At 41.2% G+C, this 16,379-nt stretch overlaps 1 protein-coding gene across 1 annotated transcript in view; it reads right to left on the bottom strand.

The window, feature by feature from the left end:
• PMFBP1 (polyamine modulated factor 1 binding protein 1) overlaps positions 1 to 16,379 on the bottom strand; it is a 151,446-nt gene that overhangs the window by 85,967 nt on the left and 49,100 nt on the right. The window contains exon 8 of the mRNA XM_030205073.1: positions 5,739 to 5,861. Within this exon, the coding sequence (XP_030060933.1) occupies positions 5,739 to 5,861 (123 nt within the window). The remainder of the gene's footprint in view (positions 1 to 5,738; positions 5,862 to 16,379) is intronic.

Below are 16,379 nucleotides of genomic sequence, written 5' to 3'. Positions count from 1 at the left end.
GCATCCTGTTTCCACCAGTGGCCAATCCAGGTCATAAATACCTGGCAAGATCCGAAGATAGCATACATTTTATGCAGCCTATCCTAGAAATAAGCAGTGGATTTTCCCCAAGTTCATCTAAATAATGGCTTATGGACTTTCCCTTTTAGGAATTTATCCAAACCTTTTTTAATTCCTGCTAAGATAACTGCTTTTGCTAAATTCTCTGGCAGTGAATTCCAGAGTTTCATTACATGTTGAGTGAAGAAATATTTTCTCAGATTTAACTTTTTACTACTTTCTAGCTTCATTGTGTACCCCCTAGTCCTAGTATTTTTGGAAAGAGTAAACAAAGGAAATCACGTCTACCCATTCCACTCCACTCATTATTTTATAGACCTCTATCATATCTCTCCTCAGCCGTCATTTCTCCAAGCTGAAGAGCCCTAGCCGCTTTAGCCTTTCCTCATAGGGAAGTCTTCCCATCCCCTTTATCATTTTCATCACCCTTCTCTGTACCTTTTCTACTTCCACTATATCTTTTTTGAGACATGATGACCAAAACTGCAAATGGTATTCGAGGTGCAGCCTCACCATGGAGCAACACAGAGGCATTATAACCCTTTCCTAATAATACCCATTTTCTATCTTAGCCGCTGCCTCTCACTGAGCAGAGGGTTTCAACGTATCCGATGACACCTAGATCCCTTTCCTGGTCGGTGACTCCTAATGTGGAACCTTGCATCACGTAACTATAGTTCAGATTCCTCTTTCACACATGCATCACTTTGCACTTCCTCATATTAAACATCATCTGCCATTTGGATGCCCAGTCTCGTAAGGTCCTACATAAGTACATAAGTATTGCCACACTGGGACAAACCAAAGGTCCATCAAGTCCAGCAACCTGTTTCCAACAGTAGCCAATACAGGTCACAAATACCTAGCAAGATCCTCAAAAAAGTACAATACATTTTATGCTGCTTATCCCAGAAATAGCAGTGGATTTTCCCCAAGTCAATATAATAATGGTCAATGGACCTTTCCTTTAGGAAGCCGTCCAGACCTTTTTAAAATCCCGCTCAACTAACCGCCTTTATCAAATTCTCTGGCAACGAGTGCCAGAGTTTAATTACATCTTGAGTGAAGAAAATTTTTTTCCGATTTGTATTAAATTTACTGCTTCGTAGCTTTATCGCATGCCCCCTAGTCCTTGTATTTTTGGAAAGAGTAAACAAAGGAAATCACGTCTACCCATTCCACTCCACTCATGATTTTATACACCTCTATAATATCTCCCTTCAGCCATCTTTTCTTGGTCGGTGACTCCTAACGTGTAACCTTGCATTACGGCCGCACAGGACCTCTTGTAATTTTTCACAATCCTCTTGCGATTTAACAACTTTGAATAACTTTTGTGTCGTCAGCAAATTTAATTATCTCACTAATTACTTCCATCTCTAGATCATTTATAAATATGTTAAAAAGCAGTATTTATCCTCATCCATTGAGAATACTGACCATTTAACCCTACTCTCTGTTTTCTATCTTTTAACCAGTTTTTAATCCACAATAGAACACTACTTCCTATTCCATGATTCTCCAGTTTCCACTAGAGTCTTTCATGGGATACTCTGTCAAATGCCTTTTGAAAATCCAGATACACAATATTAACTGGCTCACCTTTATCCACGTTTCCTCACCCCGTCAATGAAATGGAGTACACTGGTGAGGCAAGATTTCCCCTCAATAAATCCATGTTGGCTTTGTCTCATTACTCCATGCTTTTGAATATGCTCTGTAATTTTGTTCTTTATAATAGTCTCTACAATTTTGCCCAGCACCGACATCAGGCTCACCGGTATATGATTTCCTGGATCCCCTGTGGAACCTCTTCACCTACCAGCACAGCATGACTATGATTGAACAGGTCAACACGCAATCTTCATTCATTCTGACCCTCCACTTATACCTCATACGATCACTATACAACTTTGTATTTGTTAACCACCGACTGGGCAAACGCCTTTGACGGTACTATGTAAGCCACACTGAGCCTGCAAATAGGTAGGAAAATGTGGGGTACAAATGCAACAAATAAATAAATCTTTTTTAAAAATCGGCGTTACATTGGCCACCCTCCAATCTTCCAGTACTACGCTTGATTTTAAAGATAAATTACATATTACTAACAATAGTTCTGCAGGTTCATTTTTCAATTTTATCACTACTCTGAGATGAATACCATCCAGTCCAGGTGATTTGCTATGCTTCAATTTGTCAAATTGCACCATTACATCTTCCAGGTTTATATAAGGATACTTGCAGGGTCCCTACTATTCCAGAATGCTCCTGTATTCATAGAAACATACAATACTTGTATTCCGATGCAAACAAAAAGGTTCTGCGTGGATAACAAAAAAATGATAACCATTTACGGTAACTTACTATACAAAGTTCAATTAACACTTAATTTAAAAACATAATGAATAAAAGTTCCTTCAGTAATTTTCTAATTTTAAGCAGCATGTCTCTAATATAATAGAAGAAGGAAGAACATTAAACATCTCACAGCTTGAAATGCAAATATGGCGAAATGATATTTCTTATATTTGAAAAATCTCACTGAAGGATACGTAAGTACATAAGTATTGCCATACTGGGAAAGACCAAAGATCCATCAAGTCCAGCATCCTGTTTCCAACAGTGGCCATCCAGATCACAAATACAAGATCCCAAAAAAGTACAAAACATTTTATACTGCTTATCCCAGAAATAGTGGATTTTCCCCAAATCCAATTTAATAATGGTCTATGGACTTTACCTTTAGGAAGCTGTCCAGACAATTTTTAAACTCTGCTAAGCTAACCGCCTTTACCACATTCTCTGGCAACGAATTCCAGAGTTTAATTACACATTGAGTGAAGAAACATTTTCTCTGATTCATTTTAAATTTACTACTTTATAGCTTCATCGCATGCCTCCTAGTCCTAGTATTTTTGGACAGCGTAAACAGAAGTTTCACGTCTACTCATTCAACTCCACTCATTATTTTATAGACCTCTATCATATCTCCCCTCAGCCGTCTTTTCTCCAAGCTGAAGAGCCCTAGCCGCTTTAGCCTTTCCTCATAGGGAAGTCATCCCATCCCCTTTATCATTTTCGTCAGCCTTCTCTGCACCATTTCTAATTCCACTATATCTTTTTTGAGATGCAGCGACCAGAACTGAACACAATATTCGAGGTGTGGTCGCACCATGGAGCGATACAAAGGCATTATAACATTCTCATTTTTGTTTTCCATTCATTTCCTAATAATACCTAACATTCTATTTGCCTTCTTAGCCGCCACAGCACACTGAGAAGAAGGTTTCAACGTATCATCAACGATGACACCTAGATCCATTTCTTGGTAGGTGACTCCTAATGTGGAATCTTGCATGATGTAGCTATAATTCGGGTTTCTCTTTCCCACATGCATCACTTTGCACTTGCTCACATTAAACATCATCTGCCCAGGCTCGTAAGGTCCTTTTGTAATTTTTCACAATCCTCCCGTGATTTAACTACTTTGAATAACTTTGTGTTGTCAGCAAACTTAATTACCGCACTAGTTACCCCCAACTCTAGGTCATTTATAAATATGTAAAAAGCAGCGGTCCCAGCACAGAGCCCTGGGGAACCCCACTAACTACTCTTCTCCATTGAGAATACTGACCATTTAACCCTACTCTCTGTTTTCTATATTTTAACCAGTTTCTAATCCACAATAGGACACTACCTCCTATCCCATGACTCTCCAATTTCCTCTGGAATCTTTCATGAGATACTTTGTCAAACGCCTTCTGAAAATCCAGATACACAATATCAACCGGCTCCCCTTTTTCCACATGTTTGTTCACCCCTTCAAAGAAATGTAGTAGATTGGTGAGTTGAAAATAAAAAGGTGTGAATATGAGCCAGGCTATCCAAAAACTGGAACCAAAATGAAATTTAAAATAAACAGCGTTTAATAATTTTCAAACTAATGATAATAAAACAATTCCACATTAAAAGTGACTCGACACAACGTTGTGTTTCGGCCAGATGGCCTACATCAGGAGTCTTGTAACTGAAATCAACAGTGAAATAAGATCATCAATTGATATAATAAAGGAATCTCAAATCACAAATGAAAAATCTGCAGACAAGGACTTAAAAATGGTCTTGAAAAAGACTGCTTGGCAAATAATCCGTCTGCCGCTGAACTCTACAGAGAAGCGATTGAAGTGTTAGATTGGTGAGGCAAGATTTCCCTTCACTAAATCCATGTTGGCTTTGTCTCATTAATCTATGCTTTTGAATATTCGCTGTAATTTTGTTCTTTATAATTGTCTCTACCATTCTGCCCGGCACTGACGTCAGGCTCACCGGTCTATAATTTCCTGGATCTCCCCTGGAACCTTTTAAAAATCGGTGTTACATTGGCCACTCTCCAATCTTCCGGTACCATGCTCGATTTTAAGGTTAAATTACATATTACTAACAATAGTTCCGCAAGTTCATTTTTCAGTTCTATCCGTACTCTGGGATGAATATCATCCAGTCCAGGAGATTTGCTACTCTTCAGTTTGTCATATTGTCCTACTACATCCTCCAGGTCTATAGAGATTTCATTCAGTTTCTCCGACTTGTCAGCTTTGAATACCATTTCTGTCACCGGTATCTCTCCCAAATCTTCCACAGTGAAGACCGAAGCAAAGAATTCATTTAATCTCTTCGCTATGGCTTTGTCTTCCCTGATCGCCCCTTTTATCCCTCGTTCATCTAGCGATCCAACCGATTCTTTTGCCGGCTTCCTGCTTTTAATATACCTAAAAAAACTTTTACTATGTGTTTTTGCCTCCAAACGCAATCTTTTTTTCAAAGCCCCTCTTTGCCTTCCTTATCAGCGCTTTGCATTTGACTTGCCATTCCTTATGCTGTTTCTTATTATTTTCAGTCGGTTCCTTCTTCCATTTTCTGAAGGATTTTCTTTTAGCTCTAATAGCTTCCTTCACCTCACGTTTTAACCATGATGGCTGTTGTTTGGTCTTCCATCCTCCTTTTTTAATATGCGGAATATATTTGGCCTGGGCTTCCAGGATGGTGTTTTTGAACAGCATCCACGCCTGATGTAAATTTTTGACCCTCACAGCCGCTCCTCTAAGTTTTTTTTCACCATTCTTCTCATTTTTATCATAGTCTCCTTTTTTAAAGTTAAACGCTAACGTATCGGATTTCCTGTGTATACTTACTTCAAAGCTAATATCAAATTTGATCATACTATGATCACTGTTATCAAGCGGCCCCAGCACCATTACCTCCCGCACCAGATTATGCGCTCCACTAAGGAGTAAGTCTAAAATTTTTCCTTCTCTCATCGGCTCCTATACCGGTTTACATAGTATATACAGGTGCTTATTCTTACCTGGGGCAATTGAGGGTTAAGTGACTTGCCCAGAGTCACAAGATGTTGCAGTGGGAATCAAACTCAGTTCCCCAGGTTCTTAGGCTGCTGCTCTAACCACTGGGCTCCTCCCACTACCCAGATAGGTCATAGGGAATATTCAGCAGCATTCTCTGGCTAGTACCTGCTAATGGATAAGTTCCTTCGGATATTTACCTCTTCATGTTTTAGAGTTAAAAGGGAAATGAACATTGCACAGATACCAGAGCTAGAAACATGATGCAGGAAAGGATAAATAGGGAATAGAGAATGAGTAACATAGAGTTTGTACCTGTGTGAGCTGTTCTGCCTGGGCAAGCTGGCTGCTGTAACTGGTGTCAGAGTGCCTGTGCAAAGCCTTGTAAGAGGCAAACTCTGTCTGCAGTTGCACAAGGGTCTCATCCAATTCTACCAGCTGCAAGGAATCCAATTAGAGTTACAACACAACACTGGCCTCTTTCACCACCAAGAACGTCAAAAAGTGAGAGATGTATTTTATTACACATTAATGTACATTATTTAATGCAAGTTCATTATTCTCAGTGGGGCCTATTTATTAACAATGCATGTTTATCATGCTAAAGCAAGAAAAAGACAAATTAAAATGCATTTATCTGTTAACACATGCCAATAAATCTAATCCAAAGTTTGCACAGGAGAGTCAGAGTCACCACTCCCATCATTACCAAGAAACGAAGCAAGAAATGAGATTATAAGTACATAAGTAATGCCATACTGGGAAAAGACCAAAGGTCCATCGAGCCCAGCATCCTGTCCACGAAAGCGGCCAATCCAGGCCAAGGGCACCTTGGAGATTGGAGAATAGACATAACCTAGTGGTAGAGAATGACATGGAAACAAAGTTTGTCCCCGCCATCCCTGTCTCTGTCCCTGCAGGTTCTGTCCCCGTCCCATCCCCGCGGGCTCTGTCCTCATCTGCAGAAGCATCGAACACTTATGATTTTATATTTAAATCTTTTTATTAAAGTAGAAAAAGGAACAAATACAAAACAATAATAAAAACGAGCAACTTGTCTTCTTAGAAGATGTGCTGATAGCAGGAATGTACAGGATCCCCCTTGCAAATTTTGCTAGTTGTAGCCAGCATGTTTGCTTGTTTTCCAAAAAATCAAAATATCGTTGTCTGCATCACTCAAACATAAATAGCAGTCCAGTTAATTTACAGGCTTCAAAGTAGAAAATGACACGGGGACAACCCCGCGTCATCCCTGTGGGATCCTGCCCCATCCCTGCGGACTCTGTCCCCCGTGGGTCCTCGTCCCCTTGTCATTCTCTACCTAGTGGTAAGAGAAGGCTGAGAATCAGTGAATCCAGGGTTCAAATCCCACTGTTCCTGCTGACCTTCAGCAGGTCATACCATCCTCTATTGCCTTAGTTACAAACATAGGCACCTGTTTACTAACCTATGGTAAACTAGTACATTTGTGCACTTGTTTACCATGAGAATCATTAACCTATGGTACCGCAATAAATGTTGTGTGGTAGCAGCTGTACCACTGCCAAACAACAACAATACGACTGCTAGCAGGTTCCAGCCACCAGTGCAGTCATTCCTGTTTCCCCACTAAGCACCAGGAAAACCCCAGTAGGTGCCAGAGGAAAAAGTGGGGGAAGAGGGCTGACACTTGTAACCTGCTTGAAGGTCAAGGATCAGGATGGATCGAGGAGGGTGCGGCTGTATTGCATATAGTTGTCGTGATAGAATACTAAGGTAAGTCCATACTTTGGCACCTAACTCTAGGTGTGGCCACTTACACTGTGTCAATGGCTGATGTAAATGTTCCTACCCAAATTCTGGCAGTTAATTGCATAACTGACAGTATTCGATAAATTAGTTCCTAATTGCTTGGCACACCCCTGACCTGCCCGCGCCCTCCCCATCCACGCCCCCTGGAGCCTCACGAGTTAAATAAAAATGTTGAAAGGAATGTGTTCTTTTAAGATGATGTGCCTTTAAAAACATTCCTGATACTAACTGGTAGATGCTTGGGTTGGCGCCTTTTTGAATCCCATAGCCATCCTGTAGTTTGCGATGAGTGTATTTGGAAGCATTTCTTCCTGAAGCAGTGAGCTCCAGCGAAACAAGGTGCTCGTTGAAGATTTTGCAGATTTCTTTTTCTTGTTTAGGAACAATTTCGACAGCACAGAGTGGATGGTGACATTGTTGAAAGTTATCAAAAAGCGACATGGGATTTTGAAGTTCATATTCTTTTGTCGGATAAGTACAAATTGGTGCACCATTCCTTGTTATGTTTTTTTGATGTAGGTCTGTGGAATGTTTTTTGAAGTTAAGGTTGCTATTATACTTTAGTTAAGCACTTTCTCTCACAGTTTCATATTGAGAATTGAGGGGGATTTTTGGAACCAATGGTTTTTCTCCTTTTGAAGGAGTTTTAAAAAAATGTTTGGTTCTTTTTTTCCTCCTTATCAGATTTAGAAACTAATGATAATATCTTGCTCCATGTACTGCTGAGGTGTATCCAGTAGTGATACAAGTATTCATCATTGAATTTACTCACTGGGAAGTTTTGAGGTTTCTATTGTTTAATATATAGATATATCTTTAAGGAAACTGTGAGAGAATAATTGCTTTGTATACAAGCTGGTATTTGTAGCACTGAAGGATAAATCAAGATTTTTTTTTTGTTACATTTGTACCCCGCGCTTTCCCACTCATGGCAGGCTCAATGCGGCTTACATGGGGCAATGGAGGGTTAAGTGACTTGCCCAGAGTCACAAGGAGCTGCCTGTGCCTGAAGTGGGAATCGAACTCAATTCCTCAGGACCACTGTTGCTACTATTTGAGATTCTACATGGAATGTTGCTATTCCACTAGCAACATTCCATGAAGAAGTCGGCCCTTGCAGATCACCAATGTGGCTGCGCAGGCTTCTGCTTCTGTGAGTCTGACGTCAGACTCATAGAAACAGAAACCTGCGCAGCCTTCTACATGGAATGTTGCTAGTGGAATAGCAACATTCCATGTAGAATCTCCAATAGTACCTATTTTATTTTTGTTACATTTTTACCCTGCGCTTTCCCACTCATGGCAGGCTCAATGCGGCTTACATGGGGCAATGGAGGGTTAAGTGACTTGCCCAGAGTCACAAGGAGCTGCCTGTGCCTGAAGTGGGAATTGAACTCAGTTCCTCAGGACCAAAGTCCAACACCCTAACCACTAGGCCACTCCTCCACTCAGGAATACATATGATGTATCTCATCATACCGTATGTAATGAGTTTATCTTGTTGGGCAGACTGGATGGACCGTACAGGTCTTTATCTGCCATTATCTACTATGTTACTAGATTTCCTTTTTTGCAAATGATCCAGCTTTGATAAGCTTTTGTAACTGGGAACCTGCGATTTGGACTGACCATCTGTGTTTTAATTTTACCTTGAATGTTACAACTTCTGATGTTAAATGTAATTATTTTAGGAAACAGAGATGGGGAAGGGGAGAGACTGACAGTGCAGAACTGGTCTAAGGTTATTCCTCACTTAGATATGTTAGAAGAACATCCAGATGTTTTATTATCTAATTGGAAGTTTACAACTCAGAGAATATTGGATGAGATAGCTCCTGAGCGCGAGGTTAAAATTTCAAGAAGATTGAAATCACCATCGTTCATTAATGAGTTACTAGAGCTAAAGACAGGGCCGGCGAGAGGGGGGCAAGATTCCCTCGGGTTCGGCCTCAAAGGGGGGCCCAGTGCTGGGGTCTCTCTCCTGCTCCTGATGGGACTTTGGTGACCACATCCTGACAGAAGCAAGAGAGAGAAAACTCTGGCGCAGGGCCCCCTCTTAAAGGTTGGGGAGGAGCAGACACAGGGCTTCGGGGCCTCTTTTTTGGCTGGCGAGGGTCCCCAGGCCCCGCCAGCACAAGAAGCCTTCCTCTAGCGCTGTTCTTCACTCTGCCGCATCGTCTGCCCTGCAGCTGCTTTTCCCCTCATGCCGCTCATGCTCGGTTTTGCTGAAAATGAGCATGCGTGATGTGAGAGGAAAAGCAGCCACAGGGGCAGGGCAGGCAATGCAGCGGAGTGAAGAACAGTGCTGGAGAAAGGCGTCTTCTGCTGGCGGGGCCAAGTATGTGGAATTATGGCTGGGGGGAGGGGCGGCGGCAATCCGGGAGGAGGGGAGGCGAAGTGGCGGCCCTGGCTAAAGAAGCAGTGTCAAAGGCTTGAACATTGTTGGAGAAAATCAAAAAGTGATGCAGTAAAGGTCAACTGGAAGATTGTTCAGACTGAGTATAAAACAGGTTTAAATTTAGCTACAAGAACTTTCTATTCCAGTTTGGTAGGGATTGAACAACCTGATTTGAGGAAACTATCTGGTTTGTTCCATGAAAATATACTGTTATCTAGATCTGCTACTTCGGTTCAAACTTCTGCAGAGGCTTTTGTGGGTTATTTTGTCTCCAAAGTATCTAATATTCATTTATCATTTAGCTCTTCTCTTGAATTTGATGATGACTATGTCAAGTTAAGTACAGAAGATGAGGCTTCTGTGGACAGTCCTTCTGATAGGATATGGCCTACTTCTGATCATGTTTCCGTATCTTCTCTTCACCCTTTAGTAACTAGATTATCTAAAGCTGGCTGTCCGCTAGATCTTATTTCATTTAACCTATGGAGCTACGAACATGGCTTTTTTTTGTCAATACTATATTAAAATTAGGCTGTTTTTCTCATGATATAGGGAAGATTGTTCTTATACCCATTATTAAACAGCTTGATGGGGGCTTAAATTCAGTTTCTAATTTTTGACCTATAGCAAATATTCCATGTTTTGCTAAGGTGATAGAATTTGTGGCGAGTTCTCAATTATCAAATTATATTGAAGAACAAAATCTCTTACATAAACCTTAGTACGATTTTAGATCATGTCACAGTACAGAGACTCTTATTGGTTTAACATCTGAAGTAAGACAAAGATTTTGTAATGGGGGAGAGACGGCTCTATTACAATTTGATATTTCTGCCACCTTTGATACAGTGAACCACGATATTTTATCTCTGTTATCGGAATTAAGTTTATATGGTTCTTTTTCCAATTGGTTTAATCTTACTTAAAGAACAGACGATATTTAGTTTTAAAGGATAGCATCTATTCATCGTCTTGGGTTTCTCCGTGTGGAGTTCCCCAAAGTTCCCCCATCTCTCCACTCTTGTGCAATCTATACATAAGTTCTCTTTGTCAACTTTCATTAGCACCTGGTGAGCAGGAACTATCTTACACAGATGATATTTTCTTCTTGTTTCCTATATGTTAAGCTATTGATTCAGTTTCTTTTCTTCTATTTATTTATTTGTTACATTTGTATCCCACATTTTCCCACCTATTTGCAGGCTCAATGTGGCTTACATAGTACAGTAGAGGTGATCGCCAATACCGGTATGAACAAATACAAAGTGAGGTTATGGCAGAGTAATGATCAAATGTGATGGGCATATTGGAGGTTGCAGGAAGAAGGGTTAGGTTATGTCCAGTACAAACTTTTATCTTGTTGTGTAGCAGGGTAAGGCATTTAGGTTGGCTTGTTAGGGTATGCCTTTTCGAATAGGCTAGTCTTTAGGAGTTTCCGGAAGTTTAGGTGGTCATATGTTGTTTTCATGGCGATTAGTAGTGCGTTCCATAGTTGCATGCTTATATAAGAGAAGCTGGATGCATAGGTTGATTTGTATTTGAGTCCTTTGCAGCTTGGGTGGTGGAGATTTAGGTATGCTTGTGTTGATCTTGTTGTGTTTCTGTTTGGTAGGTCTATGAGGTCTGTCATGTATCCTGGAGCATTGCCGTAGATGATTTTATGAACCAGGGTGCAGATTTTGAATGCGATACGTTCTTTGATTGGGAGCCAGTGTAGTTTTTCTCGTAGAGGTTTGGCGCTTTTGAATCTTGTTTTTCCGAATATAAGCCTGGCTGCTGTGTTTTGAGCAGTTTGGAGTTTCTTTATGATTTGTTCTTTACATTCTGCATATATTCCATTACAGTAGTCTAGGTAGCTTAGTACCATGGATTGTATCAAGTTGCGAAATATTTCCCTCGGGAAAAAAGGTTTCACTCGTTTGAGCTTCCACATTGAATGAAACATTTTCTTTTGTTGTAGCTTTCACTTGGCTCTCTAGTGTAAGATTTCAGACGATTGTAACTCCGAGAATTTTCAGGTTGTCTGAGATAGGGAGGGTATAATCTGGGGTAGTTATGTTGGTGGGTTTGGCTGTGTTATATTGGGATGAGAGGATAAGACGGTGTGTTTTTTCTGTGTTAAGTTTTAGTTGAAATGCATTCGCCCATGAGTTCATGATGTTTAAGCTGAGTTTGATTTCTTTGGTGATTTCTGTTAGATCATTTTTGTAAGGGATGTACAATGTGACGTCATCAGCGTATATGAAAGGGTTAAGGCCTTGATTGGATAGAGACTTGCTAGTGGGGTCATCATTAGGTTGAAGAGGAGCAGTGCTAGTGGTGATCCTTGAGGTACTCCACAGTCTGCTTTCCATGGTGTAGATATGGTCGATTTCGATTTCACTTGGTATGTTCTGGTTGTTAGGAAGCCCTTGATCCAGTTAAGTACACTTCCACCAATCCCGAAGTATTCTAGGATGTTTAATAGTATGTTATGGTTCACCATGTCAAATGCACTAGACATGTTGAATTGTAAGAGAAGTACGCTTTTGCCTGTTGCAATTTCTTGTTTGAATTTAGCTAATAGGGTGATAAGTACTGTTTCAGTGCTGCGGTTGGAGCGGAATCCTGATTGTGATTCATGTAGTATTGTGAATTTGTTTATGTCGTCAGTGAGTTGTTTGGTTACCACGCTTTCCATCAGTTTGACTACCAGTGGGATTGAAGCTACTGGGCGGTAGTTGGTGATATCGTCTGTTTTTTTTCTTGGTATGTTTTAAATTCATAGCTGTATAAATAGGATAAAACATTGGTCAGACAGATTCGAAATGAAACAATGCTGATAAGACTAAAATTCTGTGGTTTGCTATGGATCTAAACAAAAAGCCTCAGACTATTATGGACAACACTGGATTTCAATTTAAAGTAGAAAAAACGTCTAACTTTTTAGGAACTATATTGGATTTGTCTTTGTCTATGGAGCTTCAAATAAATAGTTTAATTAGAAAAGGTTATTTTAAGCTAAAGCAACTACGTTTGTTAAGATCCTCTTTTTTAGAAGAACATTTTAGGATTATTATACAGTTAACTATCTTACTGCTTTTGGACTACAGTAATTCATTATATTTGAGTTTCTGTTCTAAATAACTTTCTAGGATTCAGTTAGTTCAGAATTCAGTTGCTAAGCTAATATTTCAGAAAACTAGGTCAGATCATGTGAGTTCTCTGTTGGTTGAATTACACCGGTTGCTTGTGAAGTCTCAGATTATTATTGAAGTACTCTGTCTGGTATTCAAATTTTTGAATGGTATGTTGTCCTGAAGGAGATTCTCAGTTGGAGGCTGTGTTAAGATCTAAGACAATTTCAAGGAAGTGTAACCATTTGATATTAACATTTCCTTCAGCTAAAAATATACATTTTTAGGCCGTCTTTTCTCAATCATTTTTCTACATACTGGTTCATCACTGGAATAATCTTCCATCAAAATTGCACCTAATGAAATTTTTTTTTTTTTTGTAAAACCTTGAAAACTTACTTATTTACTAGACTGGGTGGGTTTTAATGTTAAATTTTAAATATAATTTCTAATAAGTTTTCTTGTGGGTTTTTCCTTTTTTTGTAATATTCCTGATTGCTCTGATGTTAGTTTTGTAATGCTTGTAACTCGCCTTGAATCAAAATGTGAGAATTAGCGAAAGATAAATCCTTGATAACATAACGTAAGTGCACATGCAAAATGTATGTGATTTAGTAACAATAGATTCTGGGAAATGCTGGATCGGCAAAATATAAACATACTAAAAATAAATAATAAAGTAGACCAGCCAGTCCTGTATTTATGAAGGCAGAAGCATTATAAGAATATGTACATGCACACAAGTAAGCAGAACACAGTACATCAGGTATTTTTCTGAATCCAGGTACATGCCAGTCCTGATGGCATGTAAGCCAGTGGCCTAGCCAGACCTGACATTTTGGGTGGGCCCACAGCTAATATGGGTGGGCACTATGTATATATAGGTGTGAGTAGTTTTTTTGCGGATCCTAAATCATTTTTAATAAACAGTCTGCCCAACAGCTGTCCTACAGCAACATAAACCACATACATATTCGGAATCTATGTTGCAAACCTTAAAACCACCATACCGAGAATACAAAACACTCAGGACCTATAGAGCAATTCTACCATACCATAAGCAGTTATTTCTACGAGTCACACAAGGAAAAGGAAAGCATCTTAAACACTACAGTGAGCACTAGAACAGCAATTCACCTATTGTAAAACGAAACCAGATCTTCCCTTTCATCTTTCACCATTTTTCTTTTTTCCCTCCTTTTCTTTCCCCTCTCGTCCATTTCCTTTTTTGACCCTTTCCACTTTCCTGTCCTCATTTCTCTCTCCCCTTTTTTCTTCTTTTTACCCTTCCTATCCTTCCCCCTTCTTCTTCTTTTCCCTCCTCACCTTCCCTTCTCTCTCCTCCCCCCTTTTCTCCTTTCCCCTACCACCCTTTCTCCTTCCCCTTCTATCATGCCCTTTTTCTTCCACTTTTCCCTTTCCACCTCCCTTCTTTCCTCTTCCCCTCCTCTTCTCTTTTCCATTCCCTTTCCCCTTCCCCTCCTCTTCTCTCTTTTCAACTAGTAAAGGGCCACCAGAACAGACACCAGATGCAGATGTGATTCCATATGCCCCAATGAAAGGAGAGTTTAATTTTACTTCCATTGAATTTCAGTATATTCCATCTTTATAACACAGGGCTTCCCAATCCCAAAGGCAGATTACAGAAACAGTTAAGATCAAGGAACATTCTCACAGAAATTTTGCAATGTGTATTGTTTAGAACAGCATAGAAAAATGAGCAAAAAATACAGAGAATTATAACTGCTGTTTCTACCAGCTATAATCACTTTTAAGCTGTTTTACTGATGTTCAGTTTTTATTTCATATTTACTACTTAAACCTAGATACAGGAAACTTTTAAATAAATTAAAAAGCTGTCAAATAAGTAAAAAGAAAACAACATCTTAGGAAGAAACACCTCATCTTCTGTTTTCTCCAACTTCCTGGCTGCCCTGTCTGTGCTTTGTCGGGGATGGGTCGGGTGAGCTTCTGCAAGTGCCACGGAGGTGGACTTGACCCGACCCATCCAATTCCAGGATCCATTATCCCCCCACCCAGTAGCCCACACCACACACGCAGTCAGCACCCACAGCGGGAACTGTGTCGGTGGTCGCGGTCCCTACCTTAAGAAGAAGAGGCTTCAGTTGTTTGATGATGACATGAGTCAGTCAGGCAGAGGGCGAGCGTCAGTCTCACCTAACGCAGCCAACAGGCCAAGCCAGCGCTGCCACCGCCATTGTCGTCAAACAGCTGGGCTGATTATCCGAGGCATTCTGTCTGTGGTACCACGTGGCGGGTGGTGGTGCAGCGCATGTTCATAGGCGCCACGTGCAACTGCCAGGGGAAATGGTGCTGCCACACAGCGCATGTGCACATAGGCGCCTTTTTTTTTTTTTACAAATTTGGGGGAGCGACCGCCTTAAAAAAAAAAATCTGTGAAGTCGTTTGACAGACAGCGCTTCGCGTCTGCCCTGCGTGCATTGCAAAAGAAGGAAATTGTCTTCAGGCCTTCTCTCACTGTGTCCTGCCCTCGGAAGATGGGACACAGTGAGGGAAGGCCCGAAGACGATTTCCTTCTTTTGCAATGCAAGCAGGGCAGACGTGAAGCACTGCCTGTCAAACGGCTTCACAGATTTTATTTTTAAATGCCCGATTTTCCGAGCGCTGACTGGGCGGGCCTGAGTTGTGATTGGGTGGGCCTGGGCCCCGTAGCTACGCCCCTGATGTAAGCAGAACATAGATACATGAGATGCCTTTCTGAATCTATTCTAGCCCTTTCCAGTAAAGCGAATGCTACATACCTGTAGAAGATATTCTCCGAGGACAGCAGGCTGATTGTTCTCACTGATGGGTGACGTCCGCGGCAGCCCCTCCAATCGGAATCTTCACTAGCAAAAGCCTTTGCTAGCCCTCGCGCGCCGATGCGCACCGCGCATGCGCGGCCGTCTTCCCGCCCAAAACCAGCTTGAGCCGGCCAGTCTCATGTGTAGCAAGACAAAGACAAAGGAAGACACAACTCCAAAGGGGAGGCGGGCGGGTTTGTGAGAACAATCAGCCTGCTGTCCTCGGAGAATACCTTCTACAGGTATGTAGCATTCGCTTTCTCCGAGGACAAGCAGGCTGCTTGTTCTCACTGATGGGGTATCCCTAGCCCCCAGGCTCACTCAAAACAACAACCATGGTCAATTGGGTCTCGCAACGGCGAGGACATAACTGAGATTGACCTAAACAATTTACCAACTAACTGAGAGTGCAGCCTGGAACAGAACAAACAGGGCCCTCGGGGGGTGGAGTTGGATCCTAAAGCCCAAACAGGTTCTGAAGAACTGACTGCCCGAACCGACTGTCGCGACGGGTATCCTGCTGCAGGCAGTAATGAGATGTGAATGTGTGGACAGATGACCACGTCGCAGCTTTGCAAATTTCTTCAATAGAGGCTGACTTCAAGTGGGCTACCGACGCAGCCATGGCTCTAACATTATGAGCCGTGACATGACCCTCAAGAGCCAGCCCCGCCTGGGCGTAAGTGAAGGAAATGCAATCTGCTAGCCAATTGGATATGGTGCGTTTCCCCACAGCCACTCCCCTCCTATTGGGATCAAAAGAAACAAACAATTGGGCGGACTGTCTGTTGGGCTGTGTCCGCTCCAGGTAGAAGGCCAATGCTCT

Source organism: Microcaecilia unicolor, chromosome 5, assembly GCF_901765095.1.
Source record: "Microcaecilia unicolor chromosome 5, aMicUni1.1, whole genome shotgun sequence".
Taxonomy (NCBI): Eukaryota; Metazoa; Chordata; class Amphibia; order Gymnophiona; family Siphonopidae; genus Microcaecilia; species Microcaecilia unicolor.
The sequence above is the reverse complement of the archived record's forward strand: the minus strand, read 5'-3'. Positions and strand labels throughout refer to the sequence as shown.